The sequence below is a fragment of the Hyperolius riggenbachi genome, chromosome 10, assembly GCF_040937935.1.
Source record: "Hyperolius riggenbachi isolate aHypRig1 chromosome 10, aHypRig1.pri, whole genome shotgun sequence".
Classification (NCBI taxonomy): Eukaryota; Metazoa; Chordata; class Amphibia; order Anura; family Hyperoliidae; genus Hyperolius; species Hyperolius riggenbachi.
In genome coordinates, this window is record NC_090655.1 from 67,352,961 (window position 1) to 67,373,277 (window position 20,317).

The 20,317-nt window shown below is 42.9% G+C and overlaps 1 protein-coding gene across 2 annotated transcripts in view; it reads left to right on the forward strand.

The window, feature by feature from the left end:
• Nucleotides 1–20,317, forward strand: part of ATRNL1 (attractin like 1) — a 903,042-nt gene that overhangs the window by 194,991 nt on the left and 687,734 nt on the right. For both annotated transcript variants that reach the window (XM_068257926.1, XM_068257927.1), the window contains exon 9: nucleotides 16,787–16,970. In XM_068257926.1, the coding sequence (XP_068114027.1) occupies nucleotides 16,787–16,970 (184 nt within the window). The remainder of the gene's footprint in view (nucleotides 1–16,786; nucleotides 16,971–20,317) is intronic.

Below are 20,317 nucleotides of genomic sequence, written 5' to 3' on the forward strand. Positions count from 1 at the left end.
GGGAATTTGGATCTTGGTCGGCTCCTGTTAATCCTTACCACTGAATGCGAGACATACAACCTTATAATGGGGTTTTTTTAGCAGCTGGTAAGCCCCTTGATTTAATGTAAGAAAGTGGGTATCAGCTACTGAATAGCATGAAGTTCAATCCTGGGTTCCTTTTAATCCTGAGTGTATCTATGGAAACATGAGAACATACCGACGCAGAGAATGGCTGGTCTTCTGTAATGGAACATGTGAGATTCAGACTTGCAGCAACTTGAACCGAAACAGAACCAACAGCACTAAAGTCTTGATGTACCTGCCTAACGTAATTCTTCCACAGAACAAAGTACCACAATATGCAGAAGGGCCGGGGCCTTAGCTGCATGGCGACAGCTGCTAGCGTGACAGAGGTCAGGCTTCACCCTCTCCACCTATGGACAGACCACACTGTGAGGGGTAAGCTTGATCCATTGCAGATCTGGCCACAGTGCGTAAACGGGTGCGTGACAATTGGAGCTGGGATCTGTGTATATCTTCCGTCTTTTATTTGATCAAATTTCACAAACGACTCCTAAGTGACCTTTCCATCTCCCATAAAATCACACAGCTGTCATGGAGTGACTAAACAAGGATTTGTCTTCAGGTCCCTGAATTTTATAGCGGCCCTGTCATCGAAACGGCGAGGCCATAAAACTCTCCAGCAGACACATCCATCTCCCCGAAACAGACGCTCTGGAAATGACGAGCAGAGTAAAAGGGGCTTGACGTCTCCTGGTTTTTTTCCCCCCAGAGCATGCTGGGAGAGATTTGCTTCACCGACAGACCAAAGTTTCTAATTCTTTTTTAAACAATAATAATTGTATAGGGCCTTTTAAGACCTTTTTACTACCTATCTTCCACGTTTGGCCTCAAGTGTTTATACTCGGTCTCTAGTTCAGTGAGCTCAAACACTAGAGGCTGAATGTGAATGAAGACACTATGGAGGAGTGTTCAGTGTGTCAGGCCCGGATCAGGTGAGATGTGCTTCTGCTGTCTGTAGTCTACAGTTAGGCGGCGCAGGGAGGACGGGCAGCCACTAGACACCAGGGGACCAGGTGGTGGGAAAGACCTCTAGACACCAGGTATGCTTGCTGTATAGGCAGGGGGGAACTGGTAGGCTGCTGGTATGGAGGGCTCGCTGTATAGTCAAAAGGGGTACCACTAGACACAGGTATGATGTTTGGGGGATGAAGGACACTAGACAACCAGGCAACACTCCATGGTAGAGGGAGGAGGACCACTAGACAACAGTGAACCCCTTATGGGGGGGGGGGGGGGGGGAGATGGCTTGGACCACTAGACACAAGGTACACGTGGTATATTAGGGGGTCCACTATACATCAGTGAACGTTGTATGGGGGACAGAAGGGGACCACTAGACACCACGGATCGCTATATGGGGAAGGGGGGGGCGTAAGGGGATTACAAGGCACCAGGGAACTCTGTATAGGGCAAAGAGGTGGGACCACTAGACACCAGGAAACCTAAATGGGGGAGGGAGGGGCCTACTACACTCCCTTGCACTAAACGATGGCCTACTGAGCGCGCTAGACTTTGCCTAGACCTTCAGTGGCTGCAACTTTGAAGCATTTTGAGTTAGACAGTAGAAAAGCACTATACAAATGTTAGCGTTATTATGCAAAGTCAACGAAAGGCCATATACAGTGATGTGAAAAACTATTTGCCCCCTTCCTGATTTCTTATTCTTTTGCATGTTTGTCACACTTAAATGTTTCTGCTCATCAAAAACCGTTAACTATTAGTCAAAGATAACATAATTGAACACAAAATGCAGTTTTAAATGATGGTTTTTATTATTTAGTGAGAAAAAAAAACTCAAAACCTACATGGCCCTGTGTGAAAAAGAAATTGCCCCCTGACCCTAATAACTGGTTGGGCCACCCTTAGCAGCAATAACTGCAATCAAGCATTTGCAATAACTTGCAACGAGTCTTTTACAGCGCTCTGGAGGAATTTTGGCCCACTCATCTTTGCAGAATTGTTGTAATTCAGCTTTATTTGAGGGTTTTCTAGCATGAACCGCCTTTTTAAGGTCATGCCACAACATCTCAATAGGATTCAGGTCGGGACTTTGACTAGGCCACTCCAAAGTCTTCATTTTGTTTTTCTTCAGCCATTCAGGGGTGGATTTGCTGGTGTGCTTTGGGTCATTGTCCTGCTGCAGCACCCAAGATCGCTTCAGCTTGAGTTGACAAACAGATAGCCGGACATTCTCCTTCAGGATTTTTTGGTAGACAGTAGAATTCATGGTTCCATCTATAACAGCAAGCCTTCCAGGTCCTGAAGCAGCAAAACAACCCCAGACCATCACACTACCACCACCATATTTTACTGTTGGTATGATGTTCTTTTGCTGAAATGCTGTGTTACTTCTACGGCAGATGTAACGGGACACGCACCTTCCAAAAAGTTCAACTTTTGTCTCGTCGGTCCACAAGGTATTTTCCCAAAAGTCTTGGCAGTCATTGAAATGTTTTTTAGCAAAATTGAGACGAGCCTTAAAGCGGACCCAAACCAAACATTCTTTTAATTCAAAATATTTAGTTGCACCACTCTGACACATACAAAGATAAATAAACACTCCTTAAAGCCTATGAGCATTTCAGTGCATGCTTTTCACTCTTCTCTTTTATACCTAGGATTATACAGGTGGCAGCCATTAGCAATTCCTCCTTTGCCAGACACCTGCTACTCACCAGTTTGCCGGTTTCTGTCCCGGCAAAATGAAAGGAAGGGAGGGGTTCATCCATTAAATGTAAAATATTTTATATTTGTCATCTTGCAGCTGAAAAAAAGGCTGCTATTTATTATTATAATTTAGAAAATAGATTTTATTTCTGAAATCTTGTATTTTTAGTTTGGGTCCACTTTAATGTTCTTTTTGCTTAAAAGTGGTTTGCGCCTTGGATATCTGCCATGCAGGCCGTTTTTGCCCAGTCTCTTTCTTATGGTGGAGTCGTGTACACTGACCTTAATTGAGGCAAGTGAGGCCTGCAGTTCTTTAGATGTTGTCCTGGGGTCTTGTGTGGCCTCTCGGATGAGTTTTCTCTGCGCTCTTGTGGTAATTTTGGTCGGCTGGCCACTCCTGGGAAGGTTCATCACTGTTCCATGTTTTTGCCATTTGTGGATCATGGCTCTCACTGTAGTTCGCTGGAGTCCCAAAGCTTTAGAAATGGCTTTACAGGGAGTGCAGAATTATTAGGCAAATGAGTATTTTGACCACATCATCCTCTTTATGCATGTTGTCTTACTCCAAGCTGTATAGGCTCGAAAGCCTACTACCAATTAAGCATATTAGCTGATGTGCATCTCTGTAATGAGAAGGGGTGTGGTCTAATGACATCAACACCCTATATCAGGTGTGCATAATTATTAGGCATCTTCCTTTTCTTTGGCAAAATGGGTCAAAAGAAGGACTTGACAGGCTCAGAAAATTGCAAAGCTTCTGAAGCGTGATCATCGAACAATCAAGCATTTCATTCAAAATAGTCAACAGGGTCGCAAGAAGTGTGTGGAAAAATCAAGGCGCAAAATAACTGCCCATGAACTGAGAAAAGTCAAGCGTGCAGCTGCCAAGATGCCACTTGCCACCAGTTTGGCCATATTTCAGAGCTGCAACATCACTGGAGTGTCCAAAAGCACAAGGTGTGCAATACTCAGAGACATGGCCAAGGTAAGAAAGGCTGAAAGACGACCACCACTGAACAAGACACACAAGCTGAAACGTTAAGACTGGGCCAAGAAATATCTCAAGACTGATTTTTCTAAGGTTTTATGGACTGATGAAATGAGAGTGAGTCTTGATGGGCCAGATGGATGGGCCCGTGGCTGGATTGGTAAAGGGCAGAGAGCTCCAGTTCGACTCAGATGCCAGCAAGGTGGAGGTGGAGTACTCGTTTGGGCTGGTATCAAAGATGAGCTTGTGGGGCCTTTTCGGGTTGAGGATGGAGTCAAGCTCAACTCCCAGTCCTACTGCCAGTTTCTGGAAGCCACCTTCTTCAAGCAGTGGTACAGGAAGATGTCTGCATCCTTCAAGAAAAACATGATTTTCATGCAGGACAATGCTCCGTCACACGCGTCCAAGTACTCCACAGCGTGGCTGGCAAGAAAGGGTATAAAAGAAGAAAAACTAATGACATGGCCTCCTTGTTCACCTGATCTGAATCCCATTGAGAACCTGTGGTCCATCATAAAATGTGAGATTTACAAGGAGGGAAAACAGTTCACCTCTCTGAACAGTGTCTGGGAGGCTGTGGTTGCTGCTGCACGCAACGTTGATGGTGAACAGATCAAAATACTGACAGAATCCATGGATGGCAGGCTTTTGAGTGTCCTTGCAAAGAAAGGTGGCTATATTGGTCACTGATTTGTTTTTGTTTTGTTTTTGAATGTCAGAAATGTATATTTGTGAATTTTGAGATGTTATATTGGTTTCACTGGTAAAAATAAATAATTGAAATGGGTATATATTTGTTTTTTGTTAAGTTGCCTAATAATTATGCACAGTAATAGTCACCTGCACACACAGATATCCCCCTAAAATAGCTAAAACTAAAAACAAACTAAAAACTACTTTCAGAAATATTCAGCTTTGATATTAATGAGTTATTTGGGTTCATTGAGAACATGGTCGTTGTTCAATAATACGATTATTCCTCAAAAATACCACTTGCCTAATAATTCTGCACTCCCTGTATAACCTTTACCAGACTGATAGATCTCAATTATTTTTGTTCTCATTTGTTCCTGAGTTTCTTTGGATCTTGGCATGATGTCTAGCTTTTGAGGTGCTTTTGGTCTACTTCTCTGTGTCAGATAGCTCCTATTTAAGTGATTTCTTGATTGAAACCGGTGTGGCAGTAATCAGGCCTGGGGGTGACTACAGAAATTGAACTCAGGTGTGATAAACCACAGTTAAGTTATTTTTTAACAAGGGGGGCAATCACTTTTTCACACAGGGCCATGTAGATTTGGAGTTTTTTTCTCACTAAATAATAAAAACCATCATTTAAAACTGCATTTTGTGTTAAATTATGTTATTTTTGACTAATAGTTAACGGTTTTTAATGAGCAGAAACATTTAAGTGTGAGAAACATGAAAAAGAATAAGAAATCAGGAAGGGGGCAAATCGTTTTTCACATCGCTGTACCTTGTCAACAGCGCATACGGTCCAGTGAATCTGCCATGTTAAAATATAGTGTAAGGAACCAGTACATGAGCGGCAACAAGGGTGGACATGGAAGTGCGCCGTGCAGGAGGAAAGGGGATAATCCGATACTGAGCAAAAGTTAGTAAAGTTTCTTTTAAATGCTTTCACTTAAACCCAGAACTTCCTCTCTGCTCTAAAAGATTAGCAACAGCATAATAACCTTTAAAGTTACAGCTGATATAAATCCTACAATAAATCTGCAGTGTGTTTACTTCTTGCTTTTATGCAGACATAGGGTTAATATTTATTTATTGTGTATATAAAGCGCTAACATATTACTCAGCGAGGTTACAAACAATACTTAGGGGTGACATACTGCTGTAAGACAACAAGACAATAAGACAACACAGGAATACAAGAAAACCAGATCACACAGCACAGTATGAGTACAAGGTAATGCTTAGTCAGTCACTGGATGGGAGCATGGAGATTAGGCAAGCCGAGTTTACTCGAGTTCACTCAGCTCCATAGGATGGGTGTACAGTAATGGGGGTGCGTGATCAGGTAGGAGACATAAGGAGGAGGACCCTGCCGAAGGCTTACAATCTAGAGGGAGAGGTAGGTACACGAAAGGTAGGGGACCAGAGTTCAGCTACGGAGTTTAGAGCATCAGTGAGGGGTGGTAGGCCAGAGTGAAAAGGTAAGTTTTGAGGGCCTTCTTGAAGATGTTGGAGGGGGCAGCCGTAATGGGTGGAGGTAGGAAGTTCCATAGTGTTGGATCAGCTCAATATTAAGCTCAGCTTAATATCCTGTGTTTACAAATTAGTTGCTCTGCGGAGGCAGCCTGCTGACATGAAATTACATTTGTGATTAGTCACAGATGAGAGGGGGGATTAGATAGTCTAAACTCTAAATACATACAGTGTGCATTTCTTTTTCCCTCTGTCCTGTACAAGAGTTAAGGTCCACTTTAAATAGGCCAGCCCATAGAGCACTGCCTGCTTATGTTAAAGCAGTATTCTACCTCTCTCTGAGGCTTGCATTCAGCAAGATTGAATAAGCAAACCTTTGCTAAGAACACAGGTCTTGCCATGGCTCTGCGTTTCCCTATAGGAAATCTAATGAAGAACATTCGGGCTGCTTTCAGGAGTCAAAGCAGACAAGAGGTAAAGTAAAATAAATCTCTGGTGAGTCTGTAGCCGTACAGACACAGGAAACTGTAGCACTGACTGTGAAGAAGGGTTTTATCCCTGCTCTATTCTAGACTCAGAATCCCTGTAATCCGCTCAAACTCTTCCACTCTTTTTAAAAACTCCACAAAGCTGACCTGTTTTACTGAGAGATCACAGGGCTCTGCTGCACGGAATTCTGCCCCCCTGCTGCACGGAAAAGTTCTGTACAAGATCCAAAAATAAAAGGAGAAAAGTTTGTGTGAACTTTAGCTGCATCCTGCTGTGCAAAAACAGTCTAAGCTAGCCCTATACAATCCCCATACAATGTGTATATTGGCAGTCCTTAAAGCACAGTCAGGCCATCACACTGAAAATGCTTCCAGGTATTGCTACACCGATATACAGTGGCTTGCAAAAGTATTCGGCCCCCTTGAAGTTTTCCACATTTTGTCATACAACTGCCACAAACATGAATCAATTTTATTGGAATTCCACATGAAATACCAATAAAAAGTGGTGTACATGTGAGAAGTGGAACGAAAATCATACATGATTCAAAACATTTTTTACAAATAACTGCAAAGTGGGGTGTGCGTAATTATTCAGCCCCCTGAGTCAATACTTTGTAGAACCACCTTTTGCTGCAATTACAGCTGCCAATCTCTTTTGAAATCCTTGCCCATTCTTCTTTGCAAAACAGCTCCAGCTCAGTCAGATTAGATGGGCAGCGTTTGTGAACAGCAGTTTTCAGATCTTGCCACAGATTCTCGATTGGATTTAGATCTGGACTTTGGCTGGGCGATTCTAACACATGGATATGTTTTGTTTAAACCATTCCATTGTTGCCCTGGCTTTATGTTTAGGGTTGTTGTCCTGCTGGAAGGTGAACCTCCGCCCCAGTCTCAAGTCTTTTGCAGACTCCAAGAGGTTTTCTTCCAAGATTGCCCTGTATTTGGCTCCATCCATCTTCCCATCAACTCTGAGCAGCTTCCCTGTCCCTGCTGAAGAGAAGCACCCCCAGAGCATGATGCTGCCACCACCGTATTTGACAGTGGTGTGTTCAGAGTGATGTGCAGTGTTAGTTTTCTGCCATACATAGCGTTTTGCATTTTGGCCAAAAAGTTCCATTTTGGTCTCATCTGACCAGAGAGTCTTCTTCCACATGGTTGCTGTGTCCCCCACATGGCTTGTGGCAAACTGCAAACGGGACTTCTTATGCTTTTCTGTTAACAATGGCTTTCTTCTTGCCACTCTTCCATAAAGGCCAACTTTGTGCAGTGCACAACTAATAGTTGTCCTATGGACAGATTCCCCCACCTGAGCTGTAGATCTCTGCAGCTCGTCCAGAGTCACCATGGGCCTCTTGATTGCATTTCTGATCAGCGCTCTCCTTGTTTTGCCTGTGAGTTTAGGTGGACGGCCTTGTCTTGGTAGGTTTACAGTTGTGCCATACTCCTTCCATTTCTGAATGATCGCTTGAACAGTGCTCCGTGGGATGTTCAAGGCTTTGGAAATCTTTTTGTAGCCTAAGCCTGCTTTAAATTTTTCAATAACCTTATCCCTGACCTGTCTGGTGTGTTTTTTGGACTTCATGGTGTTGTTGCTCCCAATATTCTCTTAGACAACTTCTGAGGCCGTCACAGAGCAGCTGTATTTGTACTGACATTAGATTACACATAGGTGCACTCTTTTTAGTCATTAGCACTCATCAGGCAATGTCTATGGGTAACTGACTGCACTCAGACCAAAGGGGGCTGAATAATTACGCACACCCCACTTTGCAGTTATTTATTTGTAAAAAATGTTTGGAATCATATATGATTTTCATTCCACTTCTGACATGTACAGCACTTTGTATTGGTCTTTTATGTGAAATTCCAATAAAATTGATTCATGTTTGTGGCAGTAATGTGACAAAATGTGGGAAACTTCAAGGGGGCTGAATACTTTTGCAAGCCACTGTATTATTTTCTGAACACTACATCTTCTGCTCCTTTTTGTTGTCGTCTGCAACATCACATAGGGTGGCACTGGCACCCTGCTGTTGTGCTTCTACTGTCCACAGACAAGCTCAGAACATAGAATTTGTGATGGTCTCAGCTGAAAGTCTAGAGTTTGCACAGGTGTGCTCAGGTGTTGCTGACACAGCAGTTAGTGATCAATTGAGTTTGATCATTAACGTCCGATTCCTGTTGATGCAGGTACTTCGGCGCTGGTCTAGTTTGGGTTTTTTTCCGCTGTCACCGCAATTAGATCGACAACCCTGCCAGGTCACGCACTAGGGTGCATGACCTGTCTCGGCCACAGGCCTCCCTAATTGTGATAGTTGATAAAGACTTGTAACTGCGCATATGAAGAGCACCTGGCTGAATAGTGTGTGCACCATAGTGAGCGATCCACAAGGGTTGCAAACTTTAAATTGGGTTATAGTGGCACAATGGAGGTGACCTGAAGGACACCAAGGGACCTGGAAGAAGGTAAGTAAAAATAAACTCCCCCTCCCGGTCCAGGTGCGCTTTAAAAAACAGGATAATCACAAGTAAATTGCATAGCACTGCGTTAAATATGCAAAGCTCTTGTACTTCCATTGGCTTGAACCAGAATGCAGGAAAAATGCAGTATACGTTTTTCTGTCCGGGGGAAAAAAAATCAATTTATATCAGCTGAAAAGGAGCACCCCAATTCCAGTGATTATCATGGCACCTTTGCAATTGGCAAAGAATGTGCGATCCGAAAATTGAATAGAGTTGTGGTTAGTTGAAAAAGATATTTCTGAGTTCTTTAGATTGGCTACCTACAGTCATGTGACAACTGTTTTTTAAAGGGAACCTAAACTGAGAAGAATATGAATTTTTCCTTTAAAAATAATACCAGTTGCCTGACTCTCCTGCTGATCCTGTGTCTCTAATACTTTTAGGCACAGCCCCTCCACAAGCATGCAGAGCAGGTGCTCTGACTGAAGTCAGACTGGATTAGCTGCATGCTTGTTTCAGGTGTGGGATTCAGTTACTACTGCAGCCAAAGAGATCAACATGACAGCCAGGCAACTGGCATTGTTTAGGGCTCGTTTCCACTATCGCGAATCCGCATGCGTCCCAACGCATGCTGATTCGCACATGTAATGCAAGTGGATGGGCCTGTTTCCACTGCAGCGTTGTTGAGGTGCGTTTTTTTTTCAGCGGTGAAAAAACGCACAAAAGAGCCGCAGAATTCGCCTGCGAGTGGAATGCATGCGAATCGCAGGCAATGTATTTAATAGGGAAATCGCATGCGTTTTTCTTACGCGTTTTTTTACGGGATTACGTGTGCGATTCCGCATAGGAACCAATGTAAATTAACACAGGCAGTGACATGGTTAAAAACGCATACAGTGGAGGAAATAATTATTTGACCCCCTCACTGATTTTGTAAGTTTGTCCAATGACAAAGAAATGAAAAGTCTCAGAACAGTATCATTTCAATGGTAGGTTTATTTTAACAGTGGCAGATAGCACATCAAAAGGAAAATCACCAGAGACTGACTAGGCCACTCCATGACCTTAATGTGCTTCTTCTTGAGCCACTCCTTTGTTGCCTTTGCTGCATGTTTTGGGTCATTGTCGTGCTGGAACACCCATCCACGATCCATTTTCAGTTTCCTTGCAGAGGGAAGGAGGTTGTCGTTCAGGATTTCACGATACATGGCTCCGTCCATTTTCCCGTTAATGCGATTAAGTTGTCCTGTGCCCTTAGCAGAAAAACACCCCCAAAGCAAAATGTTTCCACCCCCATGCTTGACGGTGGGGACGGTGTTTTGGGGGTCATAGGCAGCATTTTTCTTCCTCCAAACACAGCGAGTTGAGTTAATAATTATTATTATTATTATTATTTAGTATTTATATAGCGCCGACATATTACGCAGCGCTGTACAGTGTATATATATATATATCTTGTCACAAACTGTCCCTCAAAGGAGCTCACAATCTAATCCCTACCATTGCCATATGTCTATATTATGTAGTGTAAGTACTGTAGTCTAGGGCCAATTTTAGGGGGAGCCAATTGACTTATCTGTATGTTTTTGGAATGTGGGAGGAAACTGGAGTGCCCGGAGGAAACCCACGCAGACACAGAGAGAACATACAAACTCTTTGCAGATAGTGCCCTGGCTGGGATTCGAACCAGGGACCCAGCGCTGCAAGGCGAGAGAGCTAACCACTACGCCACCGTGCTCCATGCCAAAGAGCTCTATTTTGGTCTCATCAGACCACAGCACCTTCTCCCAGTCACTCACAGAATCATTCAGGTGTTCATTGGCAAACTTCAGACGGGCCTGCACATGTGCCTTCTTGAGCAGGGGGACCTTGCGAGCCCTGCAGGATTTTAATCCATTGCGGTGTAATGTGTTTCCAATGGTTTTCTTGGTGACTGTAGTCCCTGCTAATTTGAGGTCATTCACTAACTCCTCCCGTGTAGTTCTAGGATGCTTTTTCACCTTTCTCAGAACCATTGACACCCCACGAGGTGAGATCTTGCGTGGAGCCCCAGAGCGAGGTCGATTGATGTTCATTTTGTGCTCCTTCCATTTTCGAACAATCGCACCAACAGTTGTCCCCTTCTCTCCCAGCTTCTTGCTAATGGTTTTGTAGCCCATTCCAGCCTTGTACAGGTCTACAATTTTGTCTCTGACATCCTTGGACAGCTCTTTGGTCTTTCCCATGTTGGAGAGTTTGGAGTCTGCTTGATTGATTGATTCTGTGGACAGGTGTCTTTTATACAGGTGACTAGTTAAGACAGGTGTCCTTAATGAGGGTGACTAATTGAGTAGAAGTGTCTAACCACTCTGTGGGAGCCAGAACTCTTAATGGTTGGTAGGGGTTCAAAAACTTATTTCACTCAATGAAATGCAAATCAGTTGCTATCTTTTATTTAAGGTTATTTTTGCGATTTTCCTTTTGATGTGCTATCTGCCACTGTTAAAATAAACCTACCATTGAAATGATACTGTTCTGAGACTTTTCATTTCTTTGTCATTGGACAAACTTACAAAATCAGTGAGAGGTCAAATAATTATTTCCTCCACTGTATAGCCTAACCTATGCGAAATCGCATGCGTAATCGCGTAAAATAACGCGTAAAAAAACGCACCTGCATGCGATTCCATCAGCGGTGGAATCTAGGCGATTCTGCACCGCAATAGTGGAAACGAGCCCTTAAAAGGGAACATCCAGGGATATGGATCAGTTAAGGTTTCCTTTAAACCAGGCATTCTACCTGCAGATATCTCAGTTCACTGAAATGGGTAACATTTGGGTACTCTGGATTACCAAACTAGGAATTGATGTTTTTAATTCTGAAAGTCCAGACAGATTTTTTTTTTAAATAACTTCCATTGTCCACCAAATATGCAGCCATATTGATGTCTTTTTTCCCTTCTCAGGCCCCATTCACATCTAAAATTGCAAAATTCTAGAGCTAAAAACCACTGGACACTTCCACAATTTCAGAGCAATCACGGTCAGCGCTTTATAAGCTTCTGAAGCGCTTCGAAAAGCTGCAGGTAACACGTTTACGATTGGAGCTAATCGCTAAATGCCCGCAATGGGCACCAATCGCAGCAGTGAGAACACTACCATAGGGTAACAGCGCTAGCGCTTTTGCAACTAACGGGATTTGCCTGCTAATCGCATAAGTGTGAAAGGGCCCGCAAAGTTTGCAGAAAAACCCAACACCCTAAAAATAAGCAAATGTACATTGACTTAATTTAATTGTACACATTGAACTGAACCTAAAGACTCGTACACGGTCAACAAATGACATATTTTGTTGTATTGGATGACCAATGTGTAAAAAATGTAGCCAAATGACAATGAGGAGTCACTATATTGGGCATTTTGCCAGATCCATCCGGTGGATCAACTCAGGCAGATATTGTGCGGTTTGCCACGTGTGTACAATGTTGTTTGCAGATGCGGCGCCACAAGGCCTGTTTCTGATCGATTTCAACATGAAATCGAAAGCCAATCGGCTTTGGTGTATGAGCATCCGACAGATCTCTCTCTAATGTGATTCTATTAGAGAGCGATTTGTCTCTTGGTCGAATCTGCCCATCATCGCTAGATGTATGGCTACCCATACACACTCTGCCCATAGTATTCCAAATCTGTCGGGCCTCCTACTACATGGAAGTGGTAAATTTGACCAATCAAGATTGGATGTGTGTACCAGACTTAACCTCTGTAGGGTCGGTTGAAGAATAGGTCAGGGGTCAAGTTAGGGTTGGGTAGCTGCGGTGGTGAAGTTACAGTGGTGAAGGATCAGTTTTCATGAAATGTTTTTGTTCTTTTGCTTTTCAGGATACTGCTGCTCAGTACATCTTGCAGCCGGCTGTGTTTGGCTTGGGAAATCTGTTTACAGCGAGTGATGCGTATAATCTGACATGGCTAGCTGTGTTGTGAGATTATTAGAAGGGGCTTCATGTTCTTATCCACCCCCCAAGCTCCATTCAGCAGCTTTTCCATCCATTCATCCTGCCTCCCTATCCATACATTATTTATAAACGGCTGGAGCGCCCGCAGCTTGTAACATGCTCATATTAATTGGCTGTGCCGCAATCACGCTTGTGGAAATGATTAGATCTAGAGGAACAGAGTTATAATTCAGCTTCTCCTCCTGGCTGTGTGGTCTGCGGAGGGGGCCGGAGAATTGTACGCCGCTCCATGTGTTTACTTATGCAGCCCATTCACTCTTATTAATTTATATAAAACAAACATTTACCTTCTTGAAACAGAAGGTATTTGCGATAACTTGGGTTGGAGTGAGCATTTGATGTCTCCCACAATGCATCACTGCTGAATATGCAAATCATCCTTTGTTGTCCCTGCAAGCTAAACACACCTCCAGAACTGAATGCAATGATGTGTCAGCTTGTTAATATTACAGAGCCACAATACTCCAACATGCATACAGACTGTATCAGATTGGTTGAACTTCATCAATGCATGGCATGGATTAAAATGGCTCTATGGGGTAGGATGAGGCGGGAGTGTGTAAGGGGCTACAAAGGACCAAAAAGCCCTCTTACTAAAATTTATGCAAAACAAAAGTTTACCATTTTAAAACATAAGGTATTTGTTATAATTCAGGTTGGAATGAGCATTTGATGTCTCCCACGATGCATCACTGCTGAATATGCTAATCAGCCTTAATTTAAATAGCTCTGATCTATTCTTTAGCCATGTACAGAGCTGGTGGTAATGCAGAGTACAGTCACTGCTGTAACGGGGCTTACACTGATAGGGCCATTTCAGACTTGCAATAAAAAGTATCCGTTTGGTACGCTTTCTTGATTGGACAAAAACGCATGCACAGATCGTAATGTTAAAGGACAACTAACGAGAGGGAAATGGAGACTGCCATATTTATTTTCTTTAAAGCAATACCAGTTGCCTGGCAGTCCTGTTGATCCTCTGCCTCTAGTACTTTTAGCCACAGCCCCTGAACAAGCATATGCAGATCAGGTGTTTCTGACATTATTGTCAGATCTGAGATTAGCTGCATGCTTGTTTCTGGTGTTATTCAGCCACTACTGCAGCCAAATAGCTCAGCAGGACTGTTTAAAAGGAAATGAATATGGAAGCCTCCATGTCCCTCTCACTACAGTTGTCCCTTAAACATATTGGCTGTTTTGTCTTGCAAATAAAAATGGATTTGTTGGCTACTTTCCTGAAAACTGAGTGGAGAGTCCGAACGTGGCAGTTTTTTTCCCCCAACAGCAAATCGCCACGAAGGCAATGAAAGCCAATGTAAAAACATATCAGTCATTCCCACATAGGACATTGCACTCAAATCATATGACAATGCGTATTGCCTAAACTTCTTGCTCCTCCGCTCAGCTCCATCTTTGCGAACTTCCTGTTTATTGAGCAGGGCTACAAACATAACTACCAAGTGGGTTTTTCAATGTGGAGGACCTGATATTGGCTGTGCAGGAGCACCCAGAGCTCTGTGACCAGGTCAATCCTGGGTACAGTGATCAGCACTATGGAAAGAAGCAAAACTATTTTTTGGCACAGCACAACCACTCCCATTTCCCTTCCAATTGGAGAAAAAAAAGCACAATACCATAATAAAATCACCCATTTAAAAGTACACGTTTTTACCATATGTTTTAACCGACTGGAAACGTGTGCTACAAATGGCACAGAAGGCTTGGTTCACACATAAAAATGTCCAGTCCTGTCCGTTTTTGACAGGTGACATCAGTTTTGTATGTGTTACTTTTTCTGTGTTCACACATAAAAGGTGTACATTTCCAATCCAGTCAGGTAAAACTGATAGAAAACTGATTCAAAACTGACAAGACAGTACTGGACCAGACCAGAAATGTGCAGATTTATGTGTGAACCAGGCCTAACTGTCCTCTTTGCTGTGATACATGCAATAATGTATTTTTATTATTCTTATTTAGTATTTATATAGCGCCGACATCTTCCGCAGCGCTGTACAGAGTATATTGTCTTGTCACCTGAAGGGAACCTAAACTGAGAAGGATGTTGATTTTTCCTTTTTAAAATAATACTAGTTGCCTGCCTCTCCTGCTTATCCTGTGTCTCCAATACTTTCAGCCACAGCCCCTGAACAAGCATGCAGATCAGGTGCTCTGACTGAAGTCAGACTGGATTAGCTGCATGCTTGTTTCAGGTGTGTGATTCAGCCACTACTGCAGCCAAAGAGATCAGCAGGACTGACCGGCAACTGGTATTGTTTAAAAGGAAACATCCATATCCCTCTCAGTTTAGGTTCCCTTTAACTGTCCTTCAGCGAGGCTCACAATCTAATCCCTACCATAGTCATATGTCTATGTATTTATCATGTAGTGCATGGATCATAGTCTAGGGCCAATTTTGGGGAAAGCCAGTAAACTTATCTGTATGTTTTTGAGATGTGGGAGGAAAACAGAGTGCTTGGAGGAAAACCCACACGGACACAGGGAGAGCATACAATTGTGCTGATGGGTGTGCCTTAATAGCGCAATATGTCACAAAATGGAATAACGTGTGGTAAATAAAACAAGGTACTCCCAAAGGTAGGTTTCACAGGGGGCAACCAACCACTTGATGCTGGCGGGGATGCACAAACCCAACTCCACTTGGGTGTCCAGAAGATTTCAGATGCAGCTGCTCTCCAATAACAAAGAAGACTGATCATTTTTTCATGATCAGTCTTCTTTGTATCCTCCTCACTCATTTTTTATTTTTTTAACTCTTATTGTCCGTGCCTTTTTCATTATGTTCTACCCTTGTTTTCATCGCCCCCTTTTTTTCTTCCATTTGATTTTTATCTCTCAGGGTACGTTTCCACTTGTGCGGCACGATTTTCTCGCGGAAAACGCGTCAACGAATCTGTATACGGTTGCGGATTCGTTGCCGTTTTCATGCGGATTTTCACGTGGAATCGTTCGCGATTTTAACGACGCGATTTTTACCATGTCAATGCCGGCAAGCATTGACATGGGTTTTTTAACGAAATCGCGCGTGGAAACGCCGGGAAACCCGCAAGCCTCAAGTGCTTGCGGTTTTCCTATTTAGTTACATGACCGACGATTCGCGTGCGGGTGTGCGGCGTGTGAATTCTGACGGCTCTGCTGTGCAGATTTTTTCTGCAGAGCGAGCCGCACAGAATTCCTGACAAGTGGAAACGGCGCCATCCACTAGTATTGTTTGAGCGAATCTGCATGCAGGAAACGCATGCAGATTCGCTCTAGTGGAAACGAGCCCTCAATCTTCTGTCTTCTTACACTTCATCTTCTTCTGTTTCCCCTGCTTTCTTCCCATCCCACTTCTCCCCCTTTCACTTTCTTTCACTCTATTTCCTTTCTATTCCTTTCTTCACCTCTTCAAAAGCGTCCCTCTTTTTTCTACCAATGTATTATCTTCCAATAACTTCTCCTCCTATTACTCTTCTGCCTCTTCTTTTTCTTCTATTTCCCCTCCTTTACATACTTTTCATCTTCTTCTCATCTCCTTCTTATTCCTTTTTGTTGTTTTACCTCAACCCCTTGCTTCTTCTGTATTGTATTCTTCCTCTGTCACATTGCCCTCTTGTTGTTGTTCTTCCTGCTCTTCACTATCGGTTTCCGCCTGCTTCCTCCCCCCCTGTACTTATAATGCTACTTTTCTTGCTCCTCATCCTCATCTTCCTTGTTCTACCTTCTCATCGCCCTCCTCTACTTTTTTTCTCCTTTTCATCCTCCCTCTTAATGTTTCTTCCCTACTTCCTCCTGTTAGTTATAGTACTGCACATAGAGCATAAATTTCACCACGGTGGCACAAACTTTTTAATTTGACCCCTTTCAAGATGATTGTCTCTTAATGTTTGGCATAGTAATGTTAAATCGTGTCGTTCACACTTGACTTAGGATGTTCTTGTTCATTTCAGGTACCAACACCTGGCTGGTTCCAGAGACCCGAGGTGCCATTGTCCAAGGTGGATACGGCCACACCAGTGTCTATGACCCAATCACCAAGTCTGCATATGTGCACGGCGGGTACAAGGCTTTACCGGGCAACAAGTACGGCCTGGTGGATGATTTGTACAGATATGAAGTGAACACCAGAACCTGGTGAGTATTGTGATGGCGTGAAAATCATTTAGCATCATTATTTACAGCCAACTGCCCAAAGCTCTGCTTAGGATCAGCAGTGGCTGGATAGTGTACTGGTTAAGGGCTCTGTTTCTGACACAGACCCTGCCAAAGGCTTATAATCTAAAATCCCTTTTCTTACATGTCCTGAAAAACGCTTTAAAATAAATGCAAACAGTGCCTTTCCATTTCTCCCATGATAAAATGGACCAATCAATTACAAAGGTGAAAGAGTAATGGGTGGTACGTACCAATAACCATATCAACACATATTTAAAGTAGAAAAAAATCATTAAACTTTATCGAAAAGGTATCATTATAAATGCCATGAATCCTAGTTGGCTATTCCTGATCCCCCAACATACATGGACCAATCAAATTCCACCTTCTGCTTCCATGGAAATGTTCTTACCTTCCCATATGCTCCCACTCTAGTTCAAACAGGCCCTCAGGGATAGTTCACACTGGGTGATTTTTTCAGTGATCACTGGCCATCAGCAAAATGTTGCTGCTAATGCAAGTCAATGGTAGTGTTCACACTGTAGCGATCACCAGTGATTAGCGGTTTGCTGATGGCGCATGCAGCATTTTTGGAGCGATTGCATTTCAATGTTATAGACTCACAAAACGCAATAACTCCTAAATTGCTCTCCTGTACAGTGAAAAAAAACGCTTTTTGCTGATCGCCGGCGATCAGCAAAACGCTACCAAAGCGCCCGGTGTGAACTAGCTCTCACATTTAATTGTCCATTATCTAATGATTTCAATCTGCAGATCTCAGTCAGATTTGCTGAAAATGATTTTAGCTGCCTAAGGGCCCTTTCCCACCATCTGCGTTCCGTTTTGTTTTTGAAAAGGCTTGCAATTTTCCAAACACAAGTACAGTAAAGGTATAATTGGAATCAGGGAATGCGTTTCTGATTGTCTAAAAAGGCAATTGTAGTTCTGCTCCATTTTTCATGCTTCTCGATTGAGGCTAGCATAGTGGAAATTGCAAAATGTGTTTTGTGATTGCGTATCATGATCTTTGGTGTGAAAGATCCCGATAATTTGGTTGAAAGGTATATGTCCACTTTCAGTTGTTGTTACCTCAGATTATTACCCTAATTATTGCTGACTGCAGCTATGAGCAATGGTTAACACACAGGACGCCATTAGTAATTAGTAAAGGAATAATACAATAGTTTTTAGAACCTTTGAATTGGCCACCCCTCAGATTAGTAGGGCGAAAACAAAAGTCAATGGCCTTAGAATGAACAGTAAGTAAAACGTAGCTTTTCATTCTAATTTTAAAATCATGTTCAGACATAAAACATGATATAAAATATAAAAGTCCGTATGTCATATAGTCCTGGTGTAATTGGCCTAATGCTAGGAACGCACAATTGGTCGATTTTCGATTCAATTTTTTTCTATTTGTTTTTCCGTTCTATTTCCCGATCAATTCTCGTATCTTTTTTATTTTTATTTTTTATTTTTTTATTATTAATTTCCATTCACTTCTATGAGAAACCAACCAGAAAAACGATCGAAAATTTTAGATCGGACATGACGGAAATTATATATCGAACCATCTAGCACAAAATTGTATGGTGTGTTCCTAGCATAACACGTTTCAAGGCCTTGACCACGGCTGCTTTTTCAGGCTTTAATATTTGATAATATCATGTGTTATGCCTGAACAGGATCTTAAAATTATAATTAAAAGCTACGTGTTATTTATTATACATTCTAAGGCCTCAAAACCCTTATAAACATTAGTGAGGTTTGCAAATATTGCAACGTCATTAGTCATTACCCCACTCACATTGACGCATGCTGTCACATGGTCAGCAGTCTCGGACATGGTGGCGGTTTTTGCTTCCATGGCCTCAATTCACTAATCATTACCTCATTCGGCAATGCAGAAAACGGCTGATTTTACCAATCACCTTGCGAAATGCCAATTCACTAAACCTACTACCGCACTGAAAAGTAAAATTCCCGACTAGTAAAGTAAATTACTGACTTATGTGGTAAATACCACAAGAAATGTTAAGAAATTGCAATTCACAAAGATTAAACCATTTGGTAAATGAAGAAACCATTAGGGAGAGCCCCACAGCCCTGCTTCTCGCCTCATTTGATCCGATGCTCTGGAGGGCAGGACTTCAGAAAGGCAGAGCATGAGAAAGAGACATTTAAAAAGGCTTTTCTGTATCCCTTTAGATGTGCATATCTGCATACTAATACACAGAAGAGCTCCCTCTAGTGGCTGCAGCACATCTAAAGCGATGCTTGCTGTGCACTGGACAGAACAATCCTGACTCATGCACACCACTTGTGGGAAGACACACAGCTTCCTGCCTGACCTCCTCCACAGCTGGTGCAACTTACCAAGCAGGGCTTAGGGCCTGTTTCCACTACACGCAGATTCTGGATGCAGAAAAACTGACTCCAATGAATGCCTATGGGCCTGCTTCCACTAACGTGTTCATAGGCATTCATTGGAGCTTTTCTGCATCCAGAATCTGCGTGTAGTAAATAGCCGCATCCAGAAATCTGGATGCAGAAAAACTGATGCAGAACTAGTGGAAATGGGCCCTAAGTGAATTGAAGCATGTTTTATTGGTATGTTACTGAACTTCTGCCTCATGTGGGAAATCTTAGTGAATTTGGAAAAAAAGCGTAATACTGAATGCGGTGTTTTACAGACCTAAATTATTTTACAGAACTACCTTTAGTGAATTGAGACCCATGTGTTCGGGTTGCGTAGATTACATCCAGACTGTGGATTAATTCTCAACGTTCATAGAATGAAGGATTCTGCTTGAACACCACTGCTAATCTGCAGCTATGGCGGGTCATGGGCTGGCCGCAGCGTAGGCTGACCTTTTACATCCCCATCGTTCCTCTGAGCTGTTTAGAGATTAATCTCCGTCTCTCTGAACTTTCCCACTCGCTGGTTTAATTTGTGCCCGGGGTGATGCCCCCACCTGACGATCTGGCGGCAGGGGGGGGGGGGCATCATGTTGCTTTAGTATGATCACGAGAGTCCTATGATTGAAATGCCATTCGCTGGTGGCAACTTGGCAAATAAAAGAAATTACATGTTTTAATGCTTTCCCAGGAATGTGCATGTGGAAGATCAGAGTTTACTGTAAATGAAATCAGCTGAGACTGAAGATATTGTACAGTAGATAATCTACCCACTACAGGGGGCTGTGCCACAGTATTGTAAAGTAACAAGAACACTTGTCGTCAGGCTGAGATGTGCTGAAAAACTGTTAAAGGGACTCAGAGCAGTAAATAAAAACAAAATCTGAACTTACCTGGGGCTTTCTACA